Raw genomic sequence first — 12,402 nt, 5'->3', positions numbered from 1 at the left:
GATCCAGGACTCCTGGCTTCTCTCCTGGCTCTGGGAGGGGAGTGGGGTCCAGTGGGTTGGAGCAGGGGACCTGAGAGCCAGGACTCCTGGGTTCTCTTCCCCGCTGAGGTGGGGGGGCAGTTCCGTGTGGCAGCTGGTGAAGGTTTGCCTGGTGCTGAGCAGAGCCCGGAAGGTGTTGGGGCAGCAGGGGAGGGGCCCGAAGGAGCCCCCAGGCCCGATGCCCAGCGCCCTGCATGCTGCTGTTCCCGGGTGGGGTCGCCAGGCACCGATCTCCTTGGCGATGGGGGGAGGAGAAGGGCTACGACCCCGGCCCCCAGGGTGTACTTGGTGCCCGGCGTCGCAGCAAACGTGCAGAGCTGTGGGCAGGCCTGTCCGTGCCCCATCAGTGCCCACGGGAGGGGGCCCAAGCACGGCGGTCCCCACATTGGGAGGGTCACGCTTTGCAGCAGCGACGGCGGGGGGCGGTGTCTGAATTGAAAGGAGGGGGCACGGCTGGGCTTCCCCCATCCCCAGGGCCCAGCGAGTGCTGGTGAGGGGCGCGGGGGCTCTTTCCAAGCAGGATGATTTATGGGGGGAGGGCGCTCCCCTCCCCCGTTTCCTCTCTCGTGACAGGCCTGGATTCCTGGCTGCATGCTCCACTGCAGAAGCAGTTCCTCTAATGACCGAGAGAGAAGCCCCCCCTTGCTGGGGGTCCCTGCCGGGTACCCCGCTTGCTGTGGGGGTCCCTGTCGGCCAGCCAGGTGCCATGGGGACATGCTCCCTTATTCTCCAGCTCTCGCTGTTGAACACAGGGAGCCGTCCAGTCCCCCCGGCCCCTCCGCCCGGCCGGCCGTGGACCCTCAGCGGCTGGCCGAGCCCCGTGCGTGCCACGGGCACTTTGCACCAGCGCAGCCCCCCACTCCGGTCCCGGCTGCACGTGGCCCTGGTTCAGTTCCACGCCCAGGCCAGGGGGTGACCCCAGGATAGACCAGCCAAGCCAGGTCCGGTGCCCCCCCCCCCATTACCAGCAGGTCTCACCGGCGCCACTGCCAAGGGCTGGTGGGGAGCCAGGGCTGTCGGCCCTGGGGGGCGGTTCCGGAGGGATCCAGAGCCCCAGTTGCTCGGACCCCTCAGCTGGGAGGAGGGAGAGTAGCTCAGCGCCCCCCCCCCCCCCGTCCCTGTGCCATGCAGGACATCCTGGAGAACGAGAGCATCACGCTGGACTGGATGTTCCGGTACTCACTCACCACTGACATCGTCAAGGTAACGGCCTGCCCCCTGCCTGCCCCCTGCCTGCCCCCACAGCGCCCGGCCCCCTGCCTGCCCCCACAGCACCCAGCCCCCACAGCGCCCGGCCCCCTGCCTTCCCCCGCAGCGCCCGGACCCCTGCCTGCCCCCTGCCTGCCCCCACAGTGCCCGGCCCCCTGCCTGCCCCCTGCCTGCCCCCACAGCGCCCGGCCCCCACAGCGCCCAGCCCCCTGCCTGCCCCCACAGCGCCCGGCCCCCTGCCTGCCCCCTGCCTGCCCCCACAGCGCCCAGCCCCCTGCCTGCCCCCACAGCACCCAGCCCCCACAGCACCCGGCCCCCTGCCTGCCCCCTGCCTGCCCCCACAGCACCCGGCCCCCTGCCTGCCCCCACAGCACCCGGCCCCCACAGCGCCCGGCCCCCTGCCTGCCCCCTGCCTGCCCCCACAGCGCCCGGCCCCCTGCCTGCCTCTGCAGCCCCCCCAGTCTCCCACACCCAGCTCCCTGTCTGCCCCTGCAGCCCCCAGCCTGCCCTCTCCAGCTCTCTGCAGTGCCCAATGCCCATACCCAGTCCCTTGCCTTCCCCATGGGGCCTCTGACCCATGCATCAGCTCTGCAGCCCCCGTGCTGTCCCCCGGGCAAGGCCTGGCAGGGGATCTGGACCTCGCTGCAGAAGGTCCCAGGCTGAGGCTCCGGCATCCCCCCCCTTCTCTGCCCCCCCAGGGGATGCTGTTCCTGCACAATGGGGTGATTGTCTCCCACGGCAACCTCAAGTCCTCCAACTGCGTGGTGGACAGCCGCTTCGTGCTCAAGATCACGGACTATGGGCTGGAGAGCTTCCGCATGGCCCCCGACTCCGACGACTCCCACGCGCTCTTCGCCAGTGAGGGCCACAGTGCCCTGGGGGCCCCTGGAAACGGGGGGGTCCCTCGGGGTGGATACAGCCCCAGCTCGAGCCTGCTCACCCGGCCTGGACCCCACTGGGTCTGGCCACTGGCTGCCCCATTTCCCCCCTGCTGGGTCCAGCCACGGTCCCCCCCATCCCTCCCTGCTGGGCCCAGCCATGCCCCCCCAACCCTCACTGGCCACCCCATTTCCCCCCCCGTTCGTCCCAGCCACTGCCTCCCTCCCTGGCCACGGCCCCCCAAATCCCACCGGGCCCGGCTCCCCCCACCGCCCCACGCTGGTCCCAGCCATGCCCCCCGACCCTCACTGGCCACAGTCCCCCCACGCCCTCTGACCCTTGCCAGGCACAGCCGCGGCCGACCCCTGCCGGGCCCACAGTCGCAGGGGGCAGCTAGTCCCGGGGAGCTTGCCCCAGGCCCTTCCTCTGAGACAGGACCAGGGCTCGGCTCCAGGCCAGGTCAGTGGTTCTCTTCCCTCCCGCCCGGCCCCGGGCTGGGGGGAAGCCCTGCGGATCCAGGCCCTCCAAGCCCCAGCCTGGCTGGAAGGCCCCACAGGACAGCAGGGCAGCCAGGCCAAGCCGGGAGTCTTCCCTCCTGCCGGCCTGGCCGTGCCCCTCTCCTGTCTCCACCCCCCGCCCTGCCTGACCCTGTCTCCTCGCCCCCCAGAGAAGCTGTGGACGGCGCCCGAGCTGCTGCGCATGGAGGTGCCCCCGGCCCAGGGCACCCAGAAAGGCGATGTGTACAGCTTTGGGATCATCCTGCAGGAGATAGCCCTGCGCAACGGGGTCTTCTACGTGGAGGGGCTGGACCTGAGCCCCAAAGGTGAGAGTTGGGGGAGGGGAGCCCTGCCTGGGGGGGACAGACCCCAAAAGTGAGAGTACTTGTTGGGGAGGGCTGGTGCCCCAGAGCAGAGGGAGTGCCCTTTGGGGGGCTCACTCGTCTGGCTGTGTAAATGGGGCGTTTCCCCTCTCCCCGGCTTGCCCGGCTAGGGGCAGTGTGCTGGGGGAGGCCGGGGAGCGGAGTGCCCGTGGGGCAGGTGCTGGCAGGAATCCTGGGCTGAGGGAAGCCGGGCTTGGCCCCCCCAGGAGAGCCCATATGTGGGGCAGAGGAGGGGGCGTTCCCTGGTCAGGTGCCAGGAAGCAGGGATGAAGCGGAGCAGGGGGGTCAGCCAAGAGCCCCAGCCTGCCGGCCAGCTGGAAGGCAGTCAGGAGGGGAAAGCGGCAGAGCCAAGCAGGGAACCCAGGAGTCCTGAGTCCCATCCTGTGTGTTCAGCCCTAGAGCCAGGTGGGGCATTGATGGGAGGCTGATGCGGGAACACGTGAGCCTGGGCCGTGGCTTCTGGGGGGGCATATGGGGCCTGTGCCATGGGGCCCCTGGCTCACACCCCCCACCCCCGGCCCACAGAGATCATTGAGCGGGTGAAGGGCGGCGAGCGCCCCTACTTCCGGCCCTCCGTGAACGTGGCCTGCCACATCGAGGAGCTGGGGGTGCTCATGCAGCACTGCTGGGCCGAGGACGTGCTGGAGCGGCCGGACTTCAACCAGATCAAGATCCTGCTCCGCAAGTTCAACAGGTGAGCGCCCCCCACGTCACTCCCAGCCCCCTCGAACCGGCCACATCACCCCCCACGTCACTCCCAGCCCCCTCGAACCGGCCACATCACCCCCCACGTCACTCCCAGCCCCCTCGAACCGGCCACATCGCCCCCCACGTCACTCCCAGCCCCCTCGAACCGGCCACATCGCCCCCCACGTCACTCCCAGCCCCCTCGAACCGGCCACATCGCCCCCCACGTCACTCCCAGCCCCCTCGAACCGGCCACATCGCCCCCCACGTCACTCCCAGCCCCCTCTCACCGGCCACATCGCCCCCCACGTCACTCCAATCCCGCTCTCACCGGCCACATCACCCCCCCGTCACTCCCAGCCCCCTCTCACCGGCCACATCACCCCCCCGTCACTCCCAGCCCCCTCTCACCGGCCACATCAGCGCCCCCCCGTCATTCCCAGCCCCCTCGAACCGGTCACATCACCCCCCCGTCACTCCCAGCCCCCTCGAACCGGCCACATCACCCCCACGTCACTCCCAGCCCCCTCGAACCGGCCATCTCAGCGCCCCCCACCCCGTCACTCCCAGCCCCCTCTCACCGGCCACATCAGCGCCCCCCCCGTCATTCCCAGCCCCCTCGAACCGGCCATCTCAGCGCCCCCCCCGTCACTCCCAGCCCCCTCTCACCGGCCACATCAGCGCCCCCCCGTCACTCCCAGCCCCCTCTCACCGGCCACATCAGCGCCCCCCCCGTCATTCCCAGCCCCCTCGAACCGGCCATCTCAGCGCCCCCCCCGTCACTCCCAGCCCCCTCTCACCGGCCACATCAGCGCCCCCCCCGTCATTCCCAGCCCCCTCTCACCGGCCACATCAGCGCCCCCCCCGTCATTCCCAGCCCCCTCGAACCGGCCACATCAGCGCCCCCCCCCGTCACTCCCAGCCCCCTCTCACCGGCCACATCAGCGCCCCCCCGTCACTCCCAGCCCCCTCTCACCGGCCACATCAGCGCCCCCCCCGTCATTCCCAGCCCCCTCGAACCGGCCATCTCAGCGCCCCCCCGTCACTCCCAGCCCCCTCTCACCGGCCACATCGCCCCCCCGTCACTCCCAGCCCCCTCTCACCGGCCACATCGCCCCCCCGTCACTCCCAGCCCCCTCTCACCGGCCACATCAGCGCCCCCCCCGTCATTCCCAGCCCCCTCGAACCGGCCATCTCAGCGCCCCCCCCGTCACTCCCAGCCCCCTCGAACCGGCCATCTCAGCGCCCCCCCCGTCACTCCCAGCCCCCTCTCACCGGCCATCTCAGCGCCCCCCCCCCGTCACTCCCAGCCCCCTCTCACCGGCCATCTCAGCGCCCCCCCCGTCACTCCCAGCTCCCTCTCACCGGCCACATCGCCCCCCCGTCACTCCCAGCCCCCTCGAACCGGCCACATCAGCGCCCCCCCCGTCACTCCCAGCCCCCTCGAACCGGCCACATCAGCGCCCCCCCCGTCACTCCCAGCCCCCTCGAACCGGCCACATCAGCGCCCCCCCCATCACTCCCAGCCCCCTCTCACCGGCCACATCAGCGCCCCCCCCGTCACTCCCAGCCCCCTCGAACCGGCCACATCAGCCCTGCCGCAAGCCACAGACTTCTCAGTCAGACCCTCCCCACTGCCCCCAACACCTCCTCCAGGCACAGGCCCCGCTCGAGTCGCCCAGCCCATAGAGGGATGGGTGGGACTCGACTGCCATCCCGCTGCCCGGCCCCCCCGCCCAGGGCTGCAGGTTTGGCCCTGCCCCTGGAGCCTGCCCCCTGCTCTGTGGGGTGTGTTGCAGTAGCCCCGGCTGCTTCCACCCCGGTTATTCCATCGAGTCCCTGTCCTCGGGTGGGAGAGGGAGCAGGTGGGGGGCTGTGCTGGCTGCATGGCTGGCGTGGGGTGCCCCACCCCTGGCGAGCTCTGGAGGAGAGGGGCTGCGAGGGTGGGAGAAAGGGTCGTTCCCGCGGCCCAGCATCCTCACGGCCCCGTGCGTTGCAGGGAGAACAGCAGCAACATCCTGGACAACCTGCTGTCGCGCATGGAGCAGTACGCCAACAACCTGGAGGAGCTGGTGGACGAGCGGACGCAGGCCTACCTGGAGGAGAAGCGCAAGGCCGAGGCCCTGCTCTACCAGATCCTGCCCCAGTGAGTGACGGGCTGGACCCGCCCGCCTGCCCCAGGCAGGCTCCTTAACCCCCCGTCCTCCCGAGGGCACCAGGCACGTGCCAGGCCTCGCCCGAGACCAGATCCTAGACTGCCCCATTGGCACCCAGTCTTCACCCTCAGCCCCCCCAGCGCTATGGGGGCCTGCTCCTCCTCCCCCAGCCGGGGGGGTAACCCCACTGTTTGCCAGGGAGCCCCCCAAACACGGGCATCCAGGCCCCTTCTGCCCCCGTCCCTCACCCCGCTCTCCCTGTCCCCCAGCTCCGTGGCCGAGCAGCTGAAGCGCGGGGAGACGGTGCAGGCTGAGGCCTTCGACGTCGTCACCATCTACTTCAGCGACATCGTGGGGTTCACAGCCCTGTCGGCAGAGAGCACCCCCATGCAGGTAACCGGCGGGGCTGGGCGAGTCCCCGTAGTTCGCTGGGGGAGGGATGTGGTGCTCCCCCGGGGTCTCTGCCCCAGCCGCCTGGGCACAGCCGCTGGTTAGCCCCCAGCGAGTTGGGAAGGGGAATCCTACCTGCGGTGACAGTGCTGGGGAGGAGGAAGGCAGCAGGAGAGAATGGGTGGAGCTTGGATCTGGCCAGGGGCCCCCGTCCCAGGTTCAAAGCCTGCCCTGGCGGGAGAGCTGCGTGGAGGCTGAGGGGCCAAGCACGGGGCTCTAGGCGCAGGCAGGGCTGGCGGTGCTTGGAGCCCTGGCTCCCGCCCCCACCGGCGGGCACAGCCCTCTGCTTGGGCAGAGGTGCCAGGCTCAGTCTCCAGGGTGCCCTGCCTGCATCCCTGCTTCATCCGTCAGCAGCCCGGATTCCACGGGCGGGAGCCTGCGTCCCAGGGGAGGGCTCAGCGCCACCCCCCACCCCCGCCTATCTGCCACGTCTCTGGGGCTGGTGCGGAAGGGGCGGAAGCGCTCACTGCCCTGGGGGTGGGGGGGGATCAGGCCAGGCCAAAGCCTCTCACCTCCCCCTCCCACCCTGCTGCGTGCATTGCAGGTTGTGACCTTGCTGAACGACCTGTACACCTGCTTCGACGCCATCATCGACAACTTCGATGTCTACAAGGTGAGGGGGGGGCTGCAGGGGGCCTGTCGCGGTGGGGTGGGGATTGCTGGGGGAGGGGGGTCTGGCCGACACCCGCCTCCACTGAGACTGACGGTTCTGGCACAAACAAATAGCTGCTCCCCTGCCCCGGGACAGCCCCCCTCATGCTGCCGCCCTGGTGGAGATGCCATCGCCATTGCCGTGACGTGCCCCCAGCTCTGCCCTGGGTCTGAGGCCGCCCCCTGCTGGCTGGATCTGCCCTCCTGGCCCTTGAAACCCTCACTCCGGAGGCAGCTCCACGCCCCCCAGTCGTGCCCCTGCTGCTCTGTCCGAGGAGCTGGGACTGCCCCCGGAACCACACTCGCTGCCAGGCCCTCCGAGGGCCAACGCCGGGGAGCAGAGGAGCTGCCAGGCCGGCCCAGCCCAGTCTCCTGTCGCTGGGAGGAAGGGGCAGTGCTGGGGTAAGGGGGAGTTTCCTCCAGACCCTGTCGGCTGGGGGCAGCTCATGGCCAGAGGCAAGAGGATGCGTCAGCCGAGTACAACGCTGGAGGCTCCTGGTCTGCTGAGGTTTCCTGGGCACGGGCATGCACACGCGTGCACCCCCCCATTTCCCCCTGGGCTCAAGCCTCACAACACAGCCCTGAGTGAGAGGCATCCGGGGAGGCGGGGGCAGCGTGTGCAGCTGGCTTGCCCCAGGGCTGTGCTCTCTTTCCCCCCCCCCCCGCAGGTGGAGACCATCGGTGACGCCTACATGGTGGTGTCGGGACTGCCGGTGCGCAACGGCAAGCTGCACGCCCGCGAGGTGGCCCGCATGTCCCTGGCCCTGCTCGACGCCGTGCGCACCTTCAAGATCCGCCACCGGCCGGACCAGCAACTCAAGCTGCGCATCGGGATCCACAGCGGTGAGCCGGGGTGGAGCCGGCGGGGCAGGCCTTGAGCAAGGGCAGCATGGCCCCAGGCAATGGGCTGCAGGGAGCCCCTAGGGTATCCCCCCCTCACGCACACACTGGGGAGCACGGAGGGCAGCAGGTGCCCCCTTCTGCCCCTCCCCTTGCCAGGCAGCTCTGCAAGAGCCTGGCACGCTCTGACCCTAAATAGACTGGGCCATTTGCATGGGACTTGGAGCCAGGACTCCTGGGTTCTATCCCCACTCTGGGAAGGGAGTGGGGTCTGTGATGGGTTCGGTCACAGAGACTCCCCTCAAGACTGTCACTTGATGAGCTGGCGTGCCACCGAGAACAACCCTCCTGCCAGAACAGGTGCTCTCCACTCCCGTCAGCTCCAGCACAACCCCAGAGGTTGGCCACGCCTCTCTGCAGTTCACTGAAACTGAGATTCACTCAGCCCAGGGGCTTCTCAGTTAACAGGGACTTTCCCAGCGCCCAGTGTTCAGCCTTTCTGGGAGCCTGAACCCCAAATTAATCCGTTTTACTCTGTATAAAGCTTATACAGGGTAAATTCATAAATTGTCCACCCTCTATAACACTGATAGAGAGAGATGCACAGCTGTTTGCTCTCCCAGGTATTAACCACTTACTCTGGGTTTATTAATAAACAAAAGTGATTGTATTAAGTATAAAAAGTAGGATTTAAGTGGTTTCAAGTAATAACAGACAGAACAAAGCAGCAAAGAGCCCTGTGGCACCTCATAGATTAACAGACGTATTGGAGCCTAAGTTTTACGTCTGTTAGTCTATAAGGTGCCACAGGGCTCTTAGTCTGGATCTGTAAAAGCGGCAAACACGGCTACCCCTCTGATACTAGACAGAACAAAGTAAGTCACCTAGCAAAATAAAGCAAAAACACGCAATCTAAGCCTAATAAAGTAGAAAACTGAATTCAGATAAAATCTCACCCTCAGAGATGTTCCAATAAGCTTCTATCACAGACTAGTTTCAGAGTAACAGCCGTTAGTCTGTATTCGCAAAAAGAAAAGGAGGACTTGTGGCACCTTAGAGACTAACAGATTTATTTGAGCATAAGCTTTCATGAGCTACAGCTCACTTCATCGGACTCCTTCCTAGTCTGGGCCCAATCCTTTCCCCTGGTACAGTCCTTGTTAGTTCCAGCAGACATCTCAGGGGGTAAGCAGGGGTTTTCTCATGACTGGCAGCTCCTTTGTTCTGCTCCACCCCCTTTTATAGCTTTGGCACAAGGCAGGAATCTTTTGTGTCTCTGGGTCCCCACCCCTCCTAAATAGAAAAGTGCCAGATTTAAGATGGATTTCATTGTCAGGTGCCATGGTCACATGTCACGGTAAGACCCCTAGTCTCCATTCCCCATGAGCTGACCCACATGTTACTTGAAAGCCTTCCTGTGTACTAAGGCCATTTACGACTGATTGTTTGTGGAGCTCCCTTAATGGCCTCCAATTAATATGTTTACATCAGTGATACAACTTCATGTCTCATTCTCCTAATTCCAGACGCAGAAGTAATACACACAAACAAATAGGATGAACACACTTAGTAGATCACAAGCTTTCTAATGGCACCATACAAGGGGTATTTAGCGTAAAGCATATTCCAGTTCTGTCCTATTCATAAGCATATTTCCATAAAGCATATGGAGTGCAATCTCACAGGGTCTAGTGGCTAGAGCAGGGGGGCTGGGAGCCAGGACTCCTGGGTTCCGTTCCCAGCTTTGGTAAGGGAGTGGGGTCTAGGGGTTAGAGGTTGCGGGGGACTGAGGACCAGGACTCCTGAGCTCCAGTCCTAGCGCCACCAGCGGCTGGCTGGGGACCTTCCCTGCCTCACCCAGGGAGCCGCTAGTGTGCGAGGCCCTTTGTACAAGCCCAGCACTAACAGTGCAAGGGCTGGTTGATTTGAATGTATGTGATCCGGGCAGGGGAGGGGTGAGCCCTGGTGGGGGACGAAGCAGCCCTGGGTGCAGCCTGCAGAGGGGTGCCCAACACTCTCTGTCCCTCCTGTCCCAGGCCCAGTCTGCGCGGGGGTGGTCGGTCTGAAGATGCCCCGTTATTGCCTCTTTGGGGACACGGTGAACACGGCCTCACGGATGGAGTCCAATGGGGAAGGTAAAGGGGCCAGGCACAGGGCTGAGCTGTGGGGGGCAGAAGGGGACACTGCGTGGGGAGGGTGCTGCCAGCAAATGGGGGGCAGAGGGGAGGACTGGGTTGGGAGTGGGGAGGGGTGCTGGCAAGCAGGGGGGCCACCAGAGTGGAGGGGGTGGCTGGAGCTGGCTGGACTGGGCCAGTCGTCCTCCCTAGGAGCTGAGCTGAGGCCGGGCAGGTGGCTGCGGGGAGCTGGAGGGGGCTGTGTCTCTGCCTGGGGGGAGACGGGGACGGCAGAGGGGCAGGGCGGCCGTGTCCCTGCACCACCCACAGCCCCATGTCTGTGGTTCCAGCCCTGAAGATCCACCTGTCGTCGGCCACCAAATGCGTCTTGGAGGAGGTCGGCTGTTTTGAACTGGAGCTGCGCGGGGACGTGGAGATGAAGGTGGCGGAAGCGTGGCCTCCCTCTGCCCCCACCAGCCTCATCGCCCCCCACTGGTCCCCCTGCCACTGTCTTCCCCCGGGCACTACTACCCGCCCCATGGAGTCCCGTTCTTGGGCACTGCCATCTACCCCCTCCCAGGGACACGTGCCCCCACCCTCGCTCCCCTCCCTCGAGCCCCACCTGGGTCAGGCCAAGCAAGGGGGGGGCTGCCCCGGCCCTAGCACCAGCCACATCTCCTCACACCTGCCGGAGCAGACTCTGCCCCTGGCCCGCACCTTCCTCCCGGGCCAGGCTGCCCAGGGCCCTGCCTGGGGCAGGCATGGGGGGGATCCCCCCAGGATACCCCCTGAGCTTCCTCTCCTCCCACAGGGCAAGGGCAAGATGCGGACGTACTGGCTGCTGGGTGAGCGCATGAGCAGCACGCGGGGCTGACCTGCCCGCCGAGGGACCAGCATCCACCCGCGCGCCGGCCCGTCCTGCTTCTCCTCCGGGCACCGGCCTCTCCCACAGACGCCCCAGCCTGGGGCTGAACGGGGCCCTGCAGGGGGGGCCCCGCTGAGCCCAGCAAGACACGGGGGCTGGGTGTGGACCCAGCCCTCCTAGGGGGCCTCCAAAGACACTTCAAACAATCACCCCCCCGCCAGCAGTCTCTGCCGCCCGACAGCCTGAGTCGGGTGAGGGGGAAGCAGAGAATGGTTGGACTGAACCCTGGGGGGATGATGCCCACGCCCGCCTCCCAGTGCCGCTGGCTCGTGAAAAGCCCTGGAGTAGGATCACCAGCCCATCCCCATTCCCAGCCCTGAGCCCTGGTGCTGCCCCTGCCCCGCTCTCTCTCCACCCCTGCGGTGAGGCCCCTGAGCCGGAGCCACATCTCGGGAGAGGATCCCACCCCTGTGAGCCCAGAGCCTTGCACCCTGGCGGGCCTCTCCCCCAGGCCCCGCCACGCTCATCCCCGGAGCCGCGGGTGGGGAGGAGCTGTGGGCCAGGGAAGGAGCCGGTGCTGCCCAGCACCTGCCCTTTCACGAAGACTGAGGGGAGCTCACACAGCTGGGCATCACCCCCCACGCACCCGGGGTTGGGTGTCCCTGTCAGGGCGTTGTCACCAGAGCTCTACTCTTTGTAATAAAGCCTGTGTATCTCACACTCAGCGTGATGGCTCCCGCGGGCCCTGGGGGGAGGCAGGGCTAACCCTCTGGAGTGGGGAGGCTCCTGGGGGGAGAGAGGCTAGCTCTGGGGCCTGGGATCCGGGTGTCCTGCCTCACAGGGAATGGGATGAACGGGGGAGGGGGCAGTGGGACACCCGCCTCCACCAGCTTTGGCAACACCCCCACTCCTGCCCAGCCAGGGCCCTCCCTGCTACCCCTCCTACCCTGATGTGTCAGCACCCCTGATCCTGACCCCCCAGGACTGTAGGGGCACCCCTCTGCAGAGCCAATCTGGGAGGCTGGCTGGGCCTGTGGGACACTGCGGGGAGGAGGGGCTCAGCCCAGTCTTGCCCCAGGAGGGGCAGGCAGCCCCCGCTCAGAGCCGGGAAGCCCTGGCCCCTGCCAGGAATGCGAGGGAGGCAGCGGGACTGAGCAGGCACCTCCGGCCCTGCCAGGAACGCACAGGCCTGAACGGGCCGTTCCCTGGGCTCGTTTGTCAAAGTCAGCAGCCAGGCCAGCAGCAAAGCACCCCCCCCTTCCCCCGCCCCGCCTGGGTGAGCGCCCGGCTGGCTGCGGGCCTGGAGCTCAGTGTTCCCATTCAAGAGCATGTGTGCACTACGGGTCGCCAGGACTCTGCCCTGTACCCCCCGGCTCCCACCATCTACCTGCTCCTGTAACCTGCCCCCAGTAGGCACACGGAAATCCCGTTAGAGTCTCTTAGCTCCCCCGACTGGTCACTGGGGTCGTGGCAGGAAACCTGGACGAGTGGCGAGGGCAGCACGTTTGGCACCAGGACTCCTGGGTTCCATGCCCAGCTTTGGGATGGGAGGAGTGCGTTAGAGCAGGCGAGGTGGGGGGTGGGACTCCTGTGTTCTGCCCTGGTGCTGGGTGAGAGAGGGCTCGAGTGGGG

At 66.8% G+C, this 12,402-nt stretch overlaps 1 protein-coding gene across 1 annotated transcript in view; it reads left to right on the top strand.

The window, feature by feature from the left end:
- Nucleotides 1–11,488, top strand: part of NPR1 (natriuretic peptide receptor 1) — a 30,358-nt gene extending 18,870 nt beyond the window's left edge. Inside the window, exons 12-22 of the mRNA XM_084614094.1 lie at nt 1,171–1,242; nt 1,947–2,106; nt 2,795–2,950; nt 3,533–3,701; nt 5,694–5,840; nt 6,120–6,243; nt 6,845–6,913; nt 7,620–7,794; nt 9,828–9,926; nt 10,256–10,347; nt 10,717–11,488. Of these exons, the coding sequence (XP_084470220.1) occupies nt 1,171–1,242; nt 1,947–2,106; nt 2,795–2,950; nt 3,533–3,701; nt 5,694–5,840; nt 6,120–6,243; nt 6,845–6,913; nt 7,620–7,794; nt 9,828–9,926; nt 10,256–10,347; nt 10,717–10,779 (1,326 nt within the window). The 3' untranslated portion in view covers nt 10,780–11,488. The remainder of the gene's footprint in view (nt 1–1,170; nt 1,243–1,946; nt 2,107–2,794; nt 2,951–3,532; nt 3,702–5,693; nt 5,841–6,119; nt 6,244–6,844; nt 6,914–7,619; nt 7,795–9,827; nt 9,927–10,255; nt 10,348–10,716) is intronic.
- The last annotated feature ends 914 nt before the right edge of the window (nt 11,489–12,402 follow it).

The sequence above is a fragment of the Lepidochelys olivacea genome (genome assembly GCF_965140295.1).
Source record: "Lepidochelys olivacea isolate rLepOli2 genome assembly, chromosome: 24".
NCBI classification, from domain to species: domain Eukaryota; kingdom Metazoa; phylum Chordata; order Testudines; family Cheloniidae; genus Lepidochelys; species Lepidochelys olivacea.
Note: the sequence above shows the minus strand (reverse complement) of the source record. Positions and strands in the feature narration are given on the sequence as shown.